We start from the raw sequence: 18,386 nt of genomic DNA, 5'->3' as shown, positions 1-18,386 counted from the left end.
AAAATTATGCAAGGTCAGTTAAACTAGAGTATAAAGAAATGCATCTTGCTTTTTTCTCTATTTAGATATGAATCTGGAAGGAAAGCAATTTGAAAAATATCTATTTATGCATTTATTTTTCAATTGGTGCACAACAGAAAAATGACAGAACAGAGGCAGCACTAAAACTGAGTAGACAAAACACATGATGGAGAAGAAAGGGTCAAGAGAGGGGCACATCTATACATGTCAAGTGGAAGCTGGAACAAAGGGATGACAACTCTAACCGAGGAGCTATATTACATAGTTCCTTCAGAACATTCTTAAATCAATAAGGTTAGAAGTCAAAGGGTGCTGTTTGTATGACACCTTAGATATTAAAGCTATTTAAAACCTGCTCAGTGGCTGCACCAAAAAAAAAACCAGAACATTGGGTTATACTGTAATTTTTCATCAACACATTAACAGTCATTCTGATTCGTGAACTTCAATTAACTGAAGATACTGCAGAAACTTTCCTAAAGAAAAAAGAAAGTTTCTGTGTGCATCTCAAAGTACATACCATTACTTGGTTCACTTATGTAATTTTCTAAAACAGAACACTTGTGTGAGTAGCATTGCAATACCTTTTTGTTGGCGAACAACAGTGCCAATACAGACAAAATAGTATCCATCAGTTTATCTGCATGTATTCCAACACTTGGATGCAACTAATGTCTCTTTAGCTAAATGAAAGTTTTTAAACTTGCAGCAATATAAAAACATTCCAGTACAAGTATGTCCCGGTTTCAGCTGGGATAGAGTTAATTTTCTTCCTAGTAGCTGGTACAGTGCTGTGTTTTGGATTTAGGATGAGAATAATGTTGATAACACACTGATGTTTTAATTGTTGCTGAGCAGTGTTTATCCTAAGTCAAGGACATTTCAGGTTCCCATGCTCTGCCAGCAGTGGGTGCAGAAGCTGGGAGGGGGCATGGCCAGGAGAGCTGACCCGAACTAGCCAGAGGGCTATTCCACACCGTGGGGCGTCATGCTCAGTATATAAACTGGGGGGAGTTGGCCAGGAGGGGCTGATCACTGCTCAGGGACTGGCTGGGCACCGGTCCGTGGGTCATGAGCAATTGCATTGTGCATCACTTGTCTCTTCTTGGATTTTATTACTCTCTATTCTTGTTATCTTCTTTTTCATTACTATTATTATTACTACTATAATATTTCATTTTATTTCAATTATTAAACTGTTCTTATTTCATCCCACAAGTTTTACTTTTTTTCTCTGATTCTCCTCCCCCACCCCACTGGGGCAGGGGGAGGAGTGAGTGAGCAGCTGTGTGGTGCTTAGTTGTCAGCTGGGGCTAAACCACAATGAAGTAATAAATCAGACTTTAGTGGTAAACCAATGAGAACTATAGTTCTAATGGGAAATAAAATCAGTCTGGAATTCTAAAACAGTCAAGTAGGTGGCCAGCTAAACTAAATTTACTGACCTGACAATCAGAAGAATTAACTTATTAATGTATTCTCCCCCTACCATGCTCATGCATTAAGACAAAAAATAAACTTCATCTTTTAAACCAACAGATATAGTAAAAACTAAGTTATAGCAGAGACAGAAAAACTTCTGACTCATCAAGTGCATTACTGACCAGAAATAACAGTATTTTGTTCTTGAAACTTACTGGAAAAATTAAGTTCCAGAATGCATGCAGTAAGCTTGACTAGCAAGTCAGCTTTGCCTTCTAAGAGCCAACATAAAGATGGGGAAGACTGTGGAAGGAAACAGCTGCATGACAAAGGGCTCTCCAGCCTTCCTGTTTCATTCATGCCTTCCAAAGTCAAACTGTCAATGCCGTTGCCTCCCAACACTACCACACAACTGAAATACCCTACAAACATTCCCTGCACATTTAAAACACACATGGAACAACACATTCTTCCATCAGAATGTAGACATGTAACAAAAGAGCACAATAGTCCAGAAGAATGAGGCAGCCTGGAAGCCTCAGACTTGCTGCCCTCTTCACTAGTAACTTTATCCCTTGAATTGTCAGGTGATGAGCGTTAGATTGCAACCTTCTGCAAACACACATTGGTGACTCTGAGAGCAATATTCAGGAAGAAAAAAAGCGTTATGTGATTCTCAGGACAAGAAGTAGTTCTGATGTAGCAGGAAGATTGTTTTAAAGGAAATAATCTGGTTGGAAACATGCATTAGTGAAGCAAGTTACTGGATTCTGAAGTACACAAATCTCAAACAATTCTGCTTTGCTGTTTATTTCTAGACCTACAGTAGAAAAGATGCATTACCTGTAAATATTTTCCGTGTGTTACATAGCAATCTTTTATCTATTTATTATTTTTAAATTAAAGGAACAGGTAGGATCAGGAGGAAAAGTAGTAACTGCAAAAGAGGGTTGACAGAGAATATTTAAGAATAATTTAAAAATATTTAAATTGAACCCTAATAACCTGGTCTATTATATCATGCCAATCAACTGCACACGAACCATGTGCACCCTGCTAGCACAATCTGAATGGGGTTTTGGTTGGTTGCATTGGGCTTTTGTTTTGATTTCTTTTGCATGTTACAAAGTTTCCAAAGAGCCCTCTAGCAGGACACAAAATAGTTTACATTTGTAGATACACAACAGCAGAGAAAAACAGACAGTAGGCACTACTCCTGTGTAAACTGAGAAAATTATTTCTACTGTTATGTATGGTTTTATATATTCTATTGGCAAAATAAACTTGAAAAAATGTAAACATTCTTACGCTACGTATTCCTGTTCATCTTCTGCCTGAAAGTGGTATGTTCTGTTATCTGAAATAAACAAACACATCTTTTAATTTGGCATTTGATAAATTTTAAAATATCTACATATTTGTTACTAAAACCTACTTGTCAAGTGAAGTCTTTAAAAGCAATTGCTCTTAACCAGCAACATTAATACTTAATTCATAGCGATGGAAAACAATTCTTAAAAAAATAGAGAAAGATGAAATTATGAATTTTGATTTACACCAAATATACATATTTCAAATGTCTTATGTTTAGAAATATTAAACAAAAATAAGCATATGAAACAATTTTGCCCTTGGGAAGTCAAATCTGAAACATAAGGAGCAGAAAAATGTGAAATTAATGTGTTCCTATTATATACTTTTCCCACCACTTTGGATAGTAACAAGAAGTTTCTTAACCCAAGGATGAGACATGAACTGGACATTATCCCTCACATTCAAAGTTTTCATAGACTGTCCCTGTAAATACAGAATGTTGGAACTGTTTGTTGTTTAATACTGTATATGTAAAGACCAAAACCAGTAAGACTCATCAACTTAAGTGTTCTTAAAATCTGACTGGATACAAACATCTGCTATACAAGATTGAAATGGGAAGAAGGGAAGTCACAGGAACTTTAATGCTGAGAAGACAAATCACTACTAATTTTAGACAAACAGAAACGTATTTTAAAAGGAAGATAAGAGAACAAGAGAAATTGGGTTCTCCGTGCCTTCCTCAACCCCCAAATAGTCCTCAAAAAAGCAGAACAGACAATGAAGGAAAATCAAGATGAGGCTGAAGGTCTTTTCCATTTCTGGGCGGGTATAGCTTATGAATGTTCCACTAAGCTGTTAAACATCTCTCTGACCTCAGGAAAACAGCACGTATGCTCCATTTCATGGCTTGTTCACAGACGAACAGTATTTATGTCACACATGCACACAAAAAGGGTTCTTTATTCATTTGTTCATTCAACCCATCTTCAAAGCTAGAGGGATCTGAACACCCTAATGCACTGCATGTATCTGTATATGGACCTGAATTTTGAATTGTAGCCTTATTTTCACTCAAAGTATCTTGTAAAATCATTTTAAAGAAATCAAACATAATGTAAGATGGTACTAAAGTTGCTACATACGTGATATTAGATCAAAAGACTTCTTATCTTCAGCATTTGGCTTCACCTGGCAGGTCAATAAATTCAGTTTAGCTGGCTGCCTGTTGGACTAAAAAGAAAATTCATTTTACTTTTAAAATGTCTTGATTTAGGATTATTTTTCCTTTCTGGGGAGTAAGCATGTATGATATTAATTTAAAGCATGGGCACGCATACATGCACAGACTCAAAATGCTAGAAACCAGCACGACTTCCTCTGATGGTCTGTCAGAATGGATCGCTAAACCTAAAATTAAAATCTTCATGGCAACTCTTCCTGACTATTTGAAAATTATGTGCTTCACAGATATACCATGACAATCCTATGAGCAAAACCATTGAAAAGTCTGTTCAAAATATTTGCCATTTTCTTATTAAACTGTTGATAAATACATTTAAGTATTAAATCAACTGTCATAAGCTATAGCAGTTGGAAAGAAATTAAAAAAAAACGGAAGAAAAATCTTAGAAAGCTAAAAAGAATCTCATTACTTCATACAGTCCACAGGAAGTTTTGAAACTATTTTCAAACCAGCCTTTATTCTCATTTTCTCACTTTGATTAGTTGAACAATTTAAATCTTTTTACAAAATGAATGTGTAGGCATTAAAATGTTTTAAACAGTTAACGTCCTATATAGGAATAAAACATCTGCAATACAGACATCTATGTACAAGCTAGTTACTGGTCCTCCAGTACAGTCAACAGCTAGAATTGAGTTTATAACATGACATCTAACCAAATCTACCCAGACTCCTTTGACTACACGGACCAGCTCTGCAGTGGCTATGATGGGAGTCTACAGGATCTTGCTCTGATGCAGACGGAAACAATTAATTTTATTCAGACGAATCACATCCCCTATCTCAAAGGTATGGTAAGAATGAGTGTACTGCTCTGTTTAAGCTGAAGCACTGTTCCCACTAGTCATCAGCAGCAGACAACTAAGGAAAATCTTAACAGAGCAATTATAAAAATACTTCCATAAATCAATCTCCAACTTCTGATAATCCACAGAACTTCAACAGTCGGAAGCAGAAGTGGCTTTTTGTAATAGCAGATTAACACCAACATATTCACCAGGAAAGCATAATGTTAATTTATTATTTTACTAAAAAGTTATAAAAAAAAAAAAACTTACCGTTGCATGTGATATAGTAAGAATTCCATTTTTAACAGTGCACTTTCTTCTTTGCCATACTTTCCTTAACCTACATGCAAACAACAACAAATTCAATAACTAGACATGACTTCAAAACATGTCAATGCCATTAACATTATGATAAGATTAGCCTTGAGAAACAAACAGATGTAGTCAAAATTTTACTAAATGCTTCACCAAAAGTAACTTGCAGATTTATGACAGGTCTTAATCACCTTTTAGAGAGTTCTAAAGACAACAGCTTTCCTTTTAATATGACCTTTTTCTTTATGATTGTTTGTCATGCTTTTTATATTTAATATATTAAATTCAGATCTGTGTTCAGATTTGAACTGTGAAATTCTTGAGTACTTGCAGCAAATGCACTAGGGAAATGTGCCTTAAGCACCCACAGTAGAAAACAATAAAAAACAGTGCATGAACACAGGAATAGTTCTCACTATGTATTATGCACTCCAAGAACATACCCATCACTCTTCTTCAAGAGATAACCTTTCTTCTCACTGCCATATTCCTTATTCCCCTGAAGCTGATGCATACTATATCCTCCCTGCCTGCTCTGTGAATCCTAAAGAAAGGAAAAACACTATTAACGTTTCCTGACTGTGCACAGTAAGTTTTCTTAACCTTTAAGCCTATTTTACTTTATTTCTCTTCCCTATCAAAACTTCACAAATTAATAAAGGTTAAAAACCAGAACTCCTAACGCATGCTTTACAACCATAGGAGAGCTTGCTTTTACATCACATGACCTTGCACTAACTGCATGTTCAAGATTCAATTATTTCATTAGGCTTTTGAAGTAGAGCATAAATGTAAATATGCATCTTAAAATACTGACTTTTAAAAATATATGCATTTAATACAGCATAATCTTATAATCAAAGAGTAAAAGGTTAAGATAAAAATTCAAAAATAAGCAGACTATAGCATGCATATATATATATAAAACACATATATAAAGAAACACAAACAAATGCTAATCACTATTTTTTTAATCCAAAAATATGTACATAATTCATAAGTTTTAGTGAATGAAGTCAACTGAAATAACTTTTGGCCTGATCTAGTGAAACAATTAAGTGAAATGGATTAACTTGTCATAAGCACATCAGAAAAAAAAAAATCCCCAAAAGTTCATTAAAACATTGACTTACTCTCCTAGACTTCGATCACGAAAGGCAAAAGCAATAGAGGAAAGAGAAAGCAAATAATTTAAAACAAGAATTATTATTGTATTTAAAAAACATGTTCCTTGAACATAAATTTTATAGCCCCCACATCTAGTAAAACAGTTTTTCCCCTTTCTAACAACACTACTAGTAAGAAGGCAAGAATTATTTTAGGCACACACAGTGGTGCTTTTTCTCATCATGTAACAAAACATCACAACAAAATTCCGTGCAATCTCGCATATATGACATTGGCTTCAAAAAGCAACTATGACAACTACAGGATCAAATTTTACTACACGTCTTCCAGTCTTTATTACATTTAAATTGTCTAAAATGATAGCTATATTGTATCCTCCACCAAACTGAAACTAATTCTGAATTTCCATTGAAAAAGATCAGGCCCAAAGTTAACATAATTTTTGCAAATCTTTATAAAAAAGTATAATTAAGGACATATTGATATAGTTTTAAACCTATCTGTGAAGCAATTATCTGCAAAATGTCTGACAATCTCACCAAAAAAAAAAAATCAGAAGAATGAGAAGTTCAATTACTCCCTTAGCAATAACCTTTTTTCTTTCAAGGCACAGTTTATTATAATTACCACAACCAATATATTTTGAAGATTACTCCCTCCTATCTTATTCAGGGTCCTTACAGCCGTTTTTCATTTTGTAACAAATTTGTCATAGGAGATGAGAGGGAAGTGCTTTAGTAAAACTGGCAGTTGTGGCGAGAAACAGCACGAAGGCTGCTATGGGCAATGTGCTATTGGCAGCGTTACACCATCATAGTGAGCAACTAAATTGTTATAAGGAAATTTCAAACCCCCATTAGAATTAGGGTCCTACTAGTATTAGCATAGGAAAGAGTGCAATAAGATATGATTTCTGGTCCAAAGAGCATATCAGATGGAGATTTGGGGAAATAAATAAAGAATTAAAGAAATAGTTAACACAGACAGAAAACATGATTCTAAAGACTACAGTCTACATAAAGCTGTTAAATTATATTTATACCAATAATTAATATACAAAAATAGTAAATCTAAGCCTGTATTAAAGGCATGGTATCATTTAAAAATTTAAGCTTAATATATATGCATTTTTCAACATACGAAATAAATACTTTACAAATAAAATTAGACTAGTATCCCTTCAAATATTTTTGTCCAAAGCTTTAAACCATAATAATTTTACAAATTTAGGTAATCCTTGTACAAAGTAACAGAACCTGCTGTAACTTGATACCAAGACAGTACATGGTAACACCAGACATTGCCTGTGACAGAACCACAGCCAACGGTACTTCCCGTAGCAAAGCTGCAGCACTAGCACTTCGGCACAACCCTAGATGCAAAGATGGTCAGAACATGCTCTTCCAAGAACCAGGTAATTACAAAGATTACAGTAATAGTTATTTAACTGATGAAAGGACAGGTATGCCAGCAAAATGTGTAAGAGCGTTATAGATGTCCATAATGCTACATAAACACCTTGAACGCGTGCAACAGTAAAACAAGAGTTGCATTATGAGACCTTGAAAATGCAAGTCACTCGGAGATGGGCAGGAAGTCTTAACTATCTAACAGGACCTCCAAAGAGGTTAAAGGTGCCAGAATTTACAATTTAGACAGAAATCACTAGTTTCAACTTCATTCTCTTGCACAAAAGGTCAAAGAAACAGAACTACACAGAAACAGGGCCTCAATTTTATCATTTCAAACCGTTTCCCTGCCGAAGTAATTTTTGGTAAGAGTACTTATGAATCTTTACAAATCTACTAGAGAAAATCCCATTCATTTAATGTTCTCCAATATTTCCATTAATCCATAAATTTTCCAATGGTGAGATTATAATGCACTAATATAAAGGGGAAAATGCATTCTTAATCACAACCAACCAGGCCATCTGTCACAGTAATAAAGCCCAGCTTTATGTATTTGAAGATTTAGATATACACAATGATGGTGAGCTGACTGCTGGAACTCAGACCATGTCTCTTCAAGTTTCGTTGTCACTTAATTAAGGAGTAATGAAGGCTGGCATGCTATTTCAGGATTAAAACACAATACCCAAATAACAGAGTCATTGTTTTATTAAACTCCTCAATATCTACCAGCATCATTACACTCCAACTCATGTAATGTAGCAGAATCACATGACAAAGTCCTCACATTGATTTTGAAAGAGACACTTAACCATTTCATCACATAGATGTTCATTTTATCCAATTCAGTGGATTCTTCCATTACAGAAGATCTGTCTCTCTCCCACAATTTATCTGATTATCTGAGAATCACAATATTGCTCCTTTTCCTTCTAAGACACAATTGCAATTCTCTTCAAGCCAAACACTTTATTTTTATATTTATAACTTTTTATACAGATATCATACATATATACACAGATTTTCTCAAGAGTCCTGGGATTTATCTACATTATAATTGAAGTCAGAAAAGTTGCATAGTTTATTTTAGTGATGTCTGTGAAGATACTTTATTACAAACATGTATCTAAGTTTTAGAATTTGACTTGTTTAATTTTTATATTTTAAATGAGGCTATTCTCCACTGAAACAGAATTATTTTTATTACACATCCAGGAAATAGGTAACCAAAAAACCAAACACTATATTTCATTTAGTTATTCTACCTTATAATACTCTGTGAGCAACTTTTGAAACTTGACTTGTACTGTATGCAACTGTGTATGCACAATACATAGCACCGAAGAAGAACAATCCATTTGTCCTACTTTATTTCTGAGAACTGGCTGATTGCCAAGTAGCTTAACAACATACACAGCAGCCAGAAGAGAAGGAGGTACTTTTCCCTGCTTCACAGATAATCAGCTTGTGGAAGAAAAAAGTATATGAGAGCAGGTCTTGTTCCTCTGTGTGTTGGGAATCGAATCATAAAAGCACTTTAGAATTTAAAGTTATTTCCAAATACCTCTTGAAATCTGATGTTCTCTGTTCAACCTCTGGGGGTGAGGATGGAGAATGAGCATAAGTTATATGCAGATTGATTTTGATACTAGGTAGATTATAAATGTAATGCATATATGGGAATCTCTGTAAGTATCATCTAGTACATCTAGTAGGTCCATGTGCACATTGGAAATAGAAGGTAAAAAAATACCAAACAGAACACTGGGAAAGACTGTAGAGTATGAGATAAATTAAAACTGAGTACTAGAAAGAGATGGCAGGTTTTTACAATAAATTGAGATCTATTCAAAGGTGCTCTGTAGTGCTCCTATCCTCATTTGTGACATCAGAGAAATGCTAAAAACCACGTACAGTGTATTGTAAGGTTGTGTTGTCCTCCAGAGTGATGGGATTAAAGGCTCAGGGAAAGGAGCAGCCTTCTGGCCAAGGTTTATATGCTATATGATGTACATCTACATTACGAAAGCATGCATATGCAAGTGTTCAAAATTAAAAACCCACCACCATCACACTGTAAGGAATGACTCATCAATCATTCCTTATTAATTTTGAATCCACCTGAAAATAATTTACTAACTTAAATCCATTTATCTACACGCAGTAACTGTACTCACTGTGTGCTACCTACAAGAATGCATGAAAACCCAGAAAAATACTTACTTGCCCCAGTTACTAAAGTCCTATTTTTGAAGAAGTTCCAGAAAAATTCCAGGAAAGTAAAGAAAAATTCACATGACATATGGAAGATTAAAGAAACTACTTCTAAGAGGACATTTAGTATTATATATACTGGAAAAATCAATGCAGCCTTTGTACAGAAAGGTTATGTCCCAAAGTCTCCTGGAGTTCTCTGAAGGAATAATTAGGTACACATGATAAATCAGACTGATGTAGTGTACCTGGACACTTTCAATGGGCACTTAGTTTTCCTTGTTAAAGGGAAAGAATTACATTGGTACAAGACAAGAGGAAAAGTCCTCAGATGAGCTAACAAGTTAAAAGCAGGAAACAAACAAGAGAGTTTCACAGAAAGCTGTGCCAGCACATATGGTGTCTAACATTAAAACAATCTGAAAAAGGGTGAACAGTAAACTGTCAAAGTTTGCTAGATGGTATTAAATTATTCAGGATACCCAAGAAAGGCTGACTGAAGAATTTCTCAGGGACCTCACAATAGAGAGTAACTTGACAATAAATGACAGGTGAAGATCATCATAAACAAATGCAAAGTGATACAGAGGGGAAAAATAAGATACTGTGAGTTGACTGCTAAGATTCAGAAACAGGAAGATATGGTTATAGCTTTACAGCTGATTAAGCATTATCTCCTCTGCACTATGCACTGGTCAAAAAGCAAGTTAATATTAAGAATTATATGAAAAAAAAAAAAAACACAAACCACAACATCTGAAATGATCTAGTGGTGCTATCATAAATTCACAAGCACTTCCACCTTCAGTAGGGTACCCAGATCTGAAAGTTCATAAAATGTAAAAGGAAAAAGATTTTTCCACACAACATGTAGTGATAGTGGGAAAGACACAGCTGTACTAGAAGCTGATAGTTTACGCTGCTCCAAAAAGCAACTGCACAAATTCAAAGAGAGGAAATCAATAGGATGGTGGAGTGACTGCAGAGACAGTCAAACTACTAACGGGAGGGTATTCTGGGGAAGTATCGGTGTTCGTTCCCTGCATTTTACTTTAAACATCCATGATTGATGGCTGTTGGAAACTTGGCTGACTCAGTACATCTGGTTGTAAATTATATTCTTATGATATTAGCAACACTATCCACTTACATATGTGGGTGATCGTATAGATACAACTGAATGTCATCTGTCTAATGTTTAATTAGAAGAATTTTTATTTAATAATAAATATTTAATAAGCTGAGTAGACACCTGGCAAATACTAATGTTTTATTTACCTAAGAGAAAAATGAACAGAGGGTAAGCGATCTTTTCCTAAAGGAAATCCACCCCTTCTCCTCCAACCCCTTCCAACACTCAGCTTTACCACAGGATATTTAGTATTTCTGACTCTCAGGCAATATGATATGGAAAAAGCCACAACACTATCTCAGGTCAAAGCTGTGATATATATTATATCCTATCTCCTAGTTCATGAAGTATTCCTGAACATCTGCAACGGACACTGCATGTTCCCCCTTCACTTCTTATAGCAGTGCAACTGATGATGTATTTTTCTTTTTAACTACCCTGTCTCAGCCACTGCTATCTAGTTAACATACAAATTTTGTTCCTGACAATACAGTATTAGCAAAAGGGGTTTGGGAAGGAGAACAACATCACAAAATCCATGTCAGTTAGCAGATGAATAGTAATACAGAAAACCATATGTAAAGGCAAGTCTCCAGTTCTTGTTCTGTCTTACTCAGGATCACCTAATTCAGGAAAATCCTGAACATAATCTGGCTGGAGGATGGCAGGACCTAAGAAAGAAGTGTGCATTCCACTCCTTTATATTTTTTCCTGAACAGTCATTATCACTGTCAAGGACAAATACTTCATCTGGCCCAGTATAGTATCTGGTCCATTAAAACTGTTCTTACAGTGCATTAAAAAAAAAAAAATACAAAATTACACAAAAAAAAAGGAATAATATATTTTCATATAGAAAATGTAAACAAAAAATTAATGTAAAACTAGTGTTTGTTGATATGTAGATGAGCATTCTAAGTACTAGTTTTGTCATAATGTTCAAAGTCAAATTCTTAACCAATGACTACATAAACTGAACATCAATTAAACCAATTTCTGAATACAGAATTCATAAATTCAGATTGTCTCCAAGAATAACATGTCTAAATTATTTACCTCCTTCTGATCAAGCTGCAGAGAAGATTTTATCAAATCACGAAGAGCAGTAAGTTGTTTCTTTTCTTCATCTTGAGTCTGTTTTATCTATGGAAAGAGATTGCTATTATATGCTGTCTGGATGCAACTTTAATTTTATTTTTTTACGCATTGCAATATACCATTTTAGATGTCCTGAACAACCAGCTCAACTATTCTGTGTTTCTGTAATATTTGAGTTTATTTTCATGGACTAGTGCATTCTTATGTATTCATCTTCTATGCATATATTACTTGAAAAGCAAACTAAAATGAATGTACAACTCCACATGCTCTGTTCTGCTATGCTTTAATGGTTCACTGTATCTAATGCAACTACACTAGTCTCTGAAAAATTAATTAAATAACTCAAATAAGCTTGACAGCTCACTTAAGGAATGAAAATACAGTTTAATTTAGCCACAAACTACAATAGCAAATAAGATTACTGTAATTCTGATTATAGAATAGAAACACACTTGGGTGATAAGTGGGCTTTGATTCCACATTATTACAAACTTGCCTCACATTTAAAAACCGTGGTGCTATCATCAAGCAGTTGGGTTTTGAAAAATGAAAGTGGTAGCTAAAATAGGTGCTAATAATGTAATCTGATTCAAAGATACCCATTTTAAATGAGTTTTATTTACTGCAGCATTAAATTAGTAGTAGGATGAAAGCTAATTTTCCTAATAACTGTAAAAGCAGAATACAAAGTTTAAGATAGTCAGGATGTATTTTTCTCAGTCTAGTTATATTCAGAGTTTCAAAGAACGCAGTTTTCATTTGTAAGATACAAATGAAATATACAACCTTGTAGTCATATCTAAAATGTATTCATATAAACAAAATATTTCCATTTTCAGACACTAAACTTCTTATAAGTAAACTTACATTATATAAGTCAGCAGCCAGCTTTTCAATATATTGTTTAAGTTTATCAGCTGTTTTCAAGCCATCTTGGAAGAAACTATAATGAAAAATACCGGTGATTTATCAGGAATAAACATAATTCATAACACAAAGTAGATTGTCTTGGGGAGAAAACCAGGAAATCAAAAAAAAACCCAAAACACCCCAACAAAAAAAACCCTTTCATGTAGTTTTAAAGTACAGTATCTTTCAGCAGTGGAGATATAGCATTGTAACTTTATCAAATATCAAATTAGAGAGAATGTAGCTTAGCTTATTTTGATCACTGTTAGTCAACGTGTTTCCCCTTAGTAATTTCTAAAAATATTTTTCCTGTATTTAACTTAACTAAAAGTTGCTGTATGTTTGCCTCTGTGATTCTCCTGATAACAAGGTTGTATCTTAACAGTTTCAGCTCAAGGAATTTCAAAGAAAATGCTGGCTTTCACAATGATTTTAAAATTTACATTAAAAACTAAACAATATTAAATAGAACAAACAAGCTATTTCTAAAATTACGTTCTAGATCTATGTCTCAGGAACTAAAATTAATTTTCTGTGCAACATGCAAGGTTTTCCCTTAGACACCTCCTCCATCACTTCCTTGCTCCACTCACTTTCATACACTCTACTGAAAGACCACAGCCTAATAAAATGAAGTTGCAGACATCTGGCAGATTACAGTTATGATAAAAGTTCCTGATGTAACCAAAAGAGAAACAAACACTTGTGCAAAAAAGAAAATTGCAACTAAAGCTTAAAAGCATTGCACTTACTTGCATTGTGCATGATAATACTTAATAAGGTTCTGCAGAAGGTCCACACCTTTTTTTGTCTTGATTTCATTAACCTTAATAAGATACTGTATAGACAGAGAAAAACACATTGATAACCATGCCTCACAACCTCCAACAGTTTTTAATCAATAAAAGATCATTTACTCAATGAATTAATTATCTCTGTGTTTAACTTGGGTGCCAATTCATAAATGACAAGTCCACCACAGTTAAGCAAAATATAGAACAGATAACAGTTTATTTGGCCATTTCTAAAAAAAATTCAAACACCCCAAAACATAAAACAAAGTCAAGAAAAAGTTTCATGTTTTACAACTCTCTGAAGATGTCCATTTCAGTGCTACTGCAGTAATTATTGACATATTCTAAAACTATAGATACTATGAAATTTGAAGTAATCACCACTAAAATGTAGTAAAGAGAACTATTAATATAAAAGCAGTTTTGTAAAAGTAACATATCACTATCATTTCTCTCTTTATTAGAAATTTTAGAAGGCTTCAGAAAGCATGTTGGAAGATACCAAAAACACTTTCTGAACTGCTCAACCATAAACCTGAAAAAATAAGAACTATTTCCATAGTATATTTTCAGCCCAAGAACCTTAGCATAATAATCTAAAAACAAAGGAAAGGAATAAAACAAAAGGAAACCTTATTTTTTACAAAGTTGCTAAAATAATTATCTTTATATTGCTGTACTATATGACACTGAAATAATTTCCTCCCTCTACCTCCATTAAACAACAAAGTATAGTTCAGCACCTCTAAGTAAGCCCCAAAAGGTACTTTTAAGTTATGGTGTCATAATTAAAAGCTGAAACTTGTTTCTTACTTCACACATCTGTAGTTGAAACAGCCGCCTTTCCTTCTCCATTTCCTCTGCTATCTCAGCTCCTGTTATTTCAGTTCTTATCATCCCATGCTGTTTTGCATGTTCTCTTTTTTCCTTTTCAATTTTTGTACTGAAATGTTAATTAGAAAACATTTTAGAGAATTTCTTCTACTATCATGTGATCTAGTAATATTTAGGAAAAAATAATAATAAAGAAATAGTAAAGAAGTCATTCTGAAGATGAGTTTCTCTATGATACCAAATCCTGTATTTGCCCTTCCTTCCTTTCATCCTTCAACTATTTTCTCTAGTCTGTGTGCTACTTGTCAGGGGGGGAATTCTCATCCTTTCTATGTGTGGTGCTTCAAAGCCTTCATCTCTATGTACCTGTAGTATAAAGCATACATATAAGAAACTGCTGACTTGGCAGGAAAATGGCAGAGTAACTTAATCAAACATGTTCCATGGTCATAAGGCAGGAATTAAGAAAAACAATAGAGCAGCATATGAAGCTTACCTCCTACACTAAATGATAGGACTTCCAGTCATTACATTTTCAGAGAAAGCCAACACTGAAATTCTGAAATAGCAAAATGCAAATATGGTACCAAGAGGCAATCCTGAGACATTGATTTGAGCTTTAACGTGTGGCTGTCCTTAAGTATCTATTCTGCAGACTAACTGGATACTCCATGTGTAATCAAACTTAGATTTCCAATGGAGTAGGAAGAAAAAAAAAAAAGGCAATTCTCTGACTTTTTTTTTGAAAAAATAATCCTTCTTCTCTTTCCTCTCTAGCAGCCTTTTTGAGAAAAATAAACACTGAAGCTATACTTCTGTAAAACAGGTGATAAAGCACTGTGTGTTTATTAGACTGGTACTCCTTGCTAGGGGGGAAAAAAAAATTATGAATTTGTTTTTGAACTCTGCTTTTCTCCAACTAAGAAGGCCGTGATGTTCGCATATAGAACAAAGCTCTTTTCAGCACTGTGCCCCTAAACTTGACATTTGGTTTTGAAGAAATTCTGGGAAATGGGGTTCTCTGAGAAATTTAAGGTACATCATCTTGGAGTTAATAAGCCTAAGTTAGATTTGCTCACAAGAAAAAAAAAAGTAGTAAGAAGGCACCAGGCATCTTTCTGTAAACTTTCCAAATTCAGAAGAGAATCCCACAGATTCTATGTATTGAGTCTGTATGAGATCGCTCAGTCTCCTAAGTTCTGTTTAATGACATTTGGGATAAACAGGCTGGCAAAGACATCCCTGATTTAACCTATAACAATTTGAGAGTTGTAAGTAACTTAAAAAAAAAAAGAAAAAAAAAAAGAAAAAAACAAGTTTGCTGTATATAGATAACTATTCAATGTTTTTGCAAAATGTGCAATATCAGTAGGAATTAAACAACTAAAAAAGAACAAAAAAACCAATTCTGCACGTAAATCTGAATGCTCAGCTGAGTTCGATAATGTAATTTTGGGACAGGAATCCCTTTTTTGCCTTATATTAGGAATAACCTGATTTATAAATGAGTAATAACCTCATTTCAAGTTCAGTTGTTCACAAGCATTTAACATTGTAACAAATTTTGAAGGCAAAATTTACTATATGTAGGTAAGAAAATTATGTAGATAATAAATGTTTTAGCAGTTCATAGTGGCCTGACATTTTCCCCTCCTGGGTAGACATCAATGAATGAAATCTAGAAGGATTAAAAAGGGGAATAAATGAAAGGATACAAAATACAAATTAACTCCTGGGAGCTCCTGAATTCTGATAAAGCAACTGCCCGACACTTCCTTGAGAGCATTCTCAGCCACTCTACTCAGTTCTGAAACCATGATACTACTTGTTTCTAACCTTCTATTTTTAGAAATCATTCTTTACCCACAGAAGACAGATATTATAGTAAGAAAATATTTTTTTTAAACCACAGATATTTTAGAATCCACACCAACTGCACTAAAATTCTTGCCTCTCAAAGACATACAGGTCTGCAATACAGGACAACACATAAATCTCGTAATTTTTATTAATGATAGATTTTATGTATATGGTTATAAGAACATGTACATGCCATCTGGAATCTCCACAATTCACTTTACAACATTCAGTACCTAACATTCAGTATCTTCTTTACACTAAAGAAACATAGAGCGGTCATTTAACTACTCCACAGAGCACACAAAAATATTTTCTATTAGTGTAGAAGAGAGATCCACAGAAGAGATGCTTGCTTATATTTACATCCACAGATACAGTACATAGTCTAGAACCAGGAGGAAAGAGAGAGAAGGGGGAGAGAGAGAGAGAGAGAGAGAGAAGGGGGAGAAAGAGAGAATTTTGAAAAGGTGGAGAGGGAGAAATATACTTACAATTTGGTTTCATAATCCTTCCAGGCTTTGTCAAAAGGCTTTTTGAGGTCCTTCAGAAAAAGAAAATTTGCTTAAACAGCTTTTAAATTTTGTTCTTAACAAGTTATAAATAACAACATAAAAGCCTGTTCTTTTAAAAGTTTTCAGACAGTAGTTGGAAAAAGTTTTGAATCCTGTAAAGTAAATCTTTCCTGTGCATGTTAAGACAGGGATTTACAATAAAATTCTAAAGAGGCATCACAACCACGCCAATTTTGAATTTGTTCTTTGGACTACATAGAGAATATTAATGGATGCCAACAGAAAAAATAATCTCATGGGTGAATGGAAAGCAGTCCCAAGACCAGTGAACCTGAAAACATTCCCCTAAATAAAAAAAGCTAGTTTTCAACACTTACCCCTTTAACACCTTTTAAGTCTCCTTTTAAGAGAGAATCCAAAGTGAAAATAACATTGTGGCTTAAACCCTGAAGCTAAAAAAAACAAAACAAAACAAAAAACAAAAACCATTATACTGTTATCATTCAGAAAGATTTATTATGGTATAAAACTACAGCTAACAAGTCTTTGAACTTCACTAATGAAATTGCAATCACCTCAAAATTTCTAAATTAATGTTAAATTCAACTCTGTAAAGAATTAATAAACATTCACTTGTATCAGAGACAGAAGCATTATAATTAATCTTTACTTATAAGGGTGATATAAAACCAGAATTTTAAAAACAGCATATAAGCAAAGTTCTGAAAGTACCTCAAAGTAATCTTCAGTCTCTTGAAGCAAATATTTGTATACTGCTTAATTATTTGGGAAGTAAAATAGATTTTGGAAAAAAAATATTTCTTGCAGCCTCCCGAGTAAGTAGCAAGGACCTGCTGTGCTATAGGCAGATAACACGAAAGGCACATATTAATTCAACCATGAACAAAAGCAGCAAAGAGAGTCACCAGATCTTTGTTTATTCCCAAGTTCTTGGGAAGACTGTTCCTTTCCTTATCCAGTGTGGAAATGTGACACCACCTCAAACTCTTAAGAGTTTAAATTCCACCGTGTTAAGTCCATGCCTGCTTGATTACAGATCTGTGAAAATGTTCTGTTTGTCTTTGTCAGTGTGAGAGTAGAAAAACCTACTGGTGTGATCCTATCTGAACATGTATGGTGTGTACAGTTCCTGAAGAGCCATGATCACAGCAAAGAGATGTATATTGATATTATCCCAGTCTAGTGAAAAGTCCGTTGCCTCTCCTACTTCATCCCTCCCCTTAATTTCTTCCCCCATATACTCTATTAATTCTTCAATTCCTTGCTAAGGAAGGATAGGGAAAATGATAGGATGGCTACAAGACATCACATCCTCTGCCTGTAAGCCAAAGCAGTAGGAAAGTGTTACATTAGTGTTTTTAAT

The 18,386-nt window shown here is 34.1% G+C and overlaps 1 protein-coding gene across 6 annotated transcripts in view; it reads right to left on the bottom strand.

Moving 5' to 3' along the window:
- The window catches only part of ASAP1 (ArfGAP with SH3 domain, ankyrin repeat and PH domain 1), a 183,685-nt gene that overhangs the window by 44,454 nt on the left and 120,845 nt on the right, over positions 1 to 18,386 (bottom strand). For 4 of the 6 annotated variants that reach the window (XM_033005715.2, XM_033005718.2, XM_033005716.2 and 1 more), the window contains 11 exons: positions 17,380 to 17,454; positions 16,982 to 17,031; positions 14,610 to 14,739; positions 13,755 to 13,840; positions 12,961 to 13,036; positions 12,049 to 12,135; positions 6,240 to 6,248; positions 5,550 to 5,650; positions 5,062 to 5,131; positions 3,903 to 3,990; positions 2,752 to 2,800 (listed from right to left, as the gene is read on the bottom strand). In XM_033005715.2, the coding sequence (XP_032861606.1) occupies positions 2,752 to 2,800; positions 3,903 to 3,990; positions 5,062 to 5,131; positions 5,550 to 5,650; positions 6,240 to 6,248; positions 12,049 to 12,135; positions 12,961 to 13,036; positions 13,755 to 13,840; positions 14,610 to 14,739; positions 16,982 to 17,031; positions 17,380 to 17,454 (821 nt within the window). The remainder of the gene's footprint in view (positions 1 to 2,751; positions 2,801 to 3,902; positions 3,991 to 5,061; positions 5,132 to 5,549; positions 5,651 to 6,239; positions 6,249 to 12,048; positions 12,136 to 12,960; positions 13,037 to 13,754; positions 13,841 to 14,609; positions 14,740 to 16,981; positions 17,032 to 17,379; positions 17,455 to 18,386) is intronic. The other 2 variants (XM_042785816.1, XM_042785815.1) reach the window with 1 other exon arrangement.

Source organism: Tyto alba, unplaced genomic scaffold (genome assembly GCF_018691265.1).
Source record: "Tyto alba isolate M040663 unplaced genomic scaffold, T.alba_DEE_v4.0 Super-Scaffold_9, whole genome shotgun sequence".
NCBI classification, from domain to species: Eukaryota; Metazoa; Chordata; class Aves; order Strigiformes; family Tytonidae; genus Tyto; species Tyto alba.
This window is presented reverse-complemented; position numbering and strand designations above follow the sequence as displayed.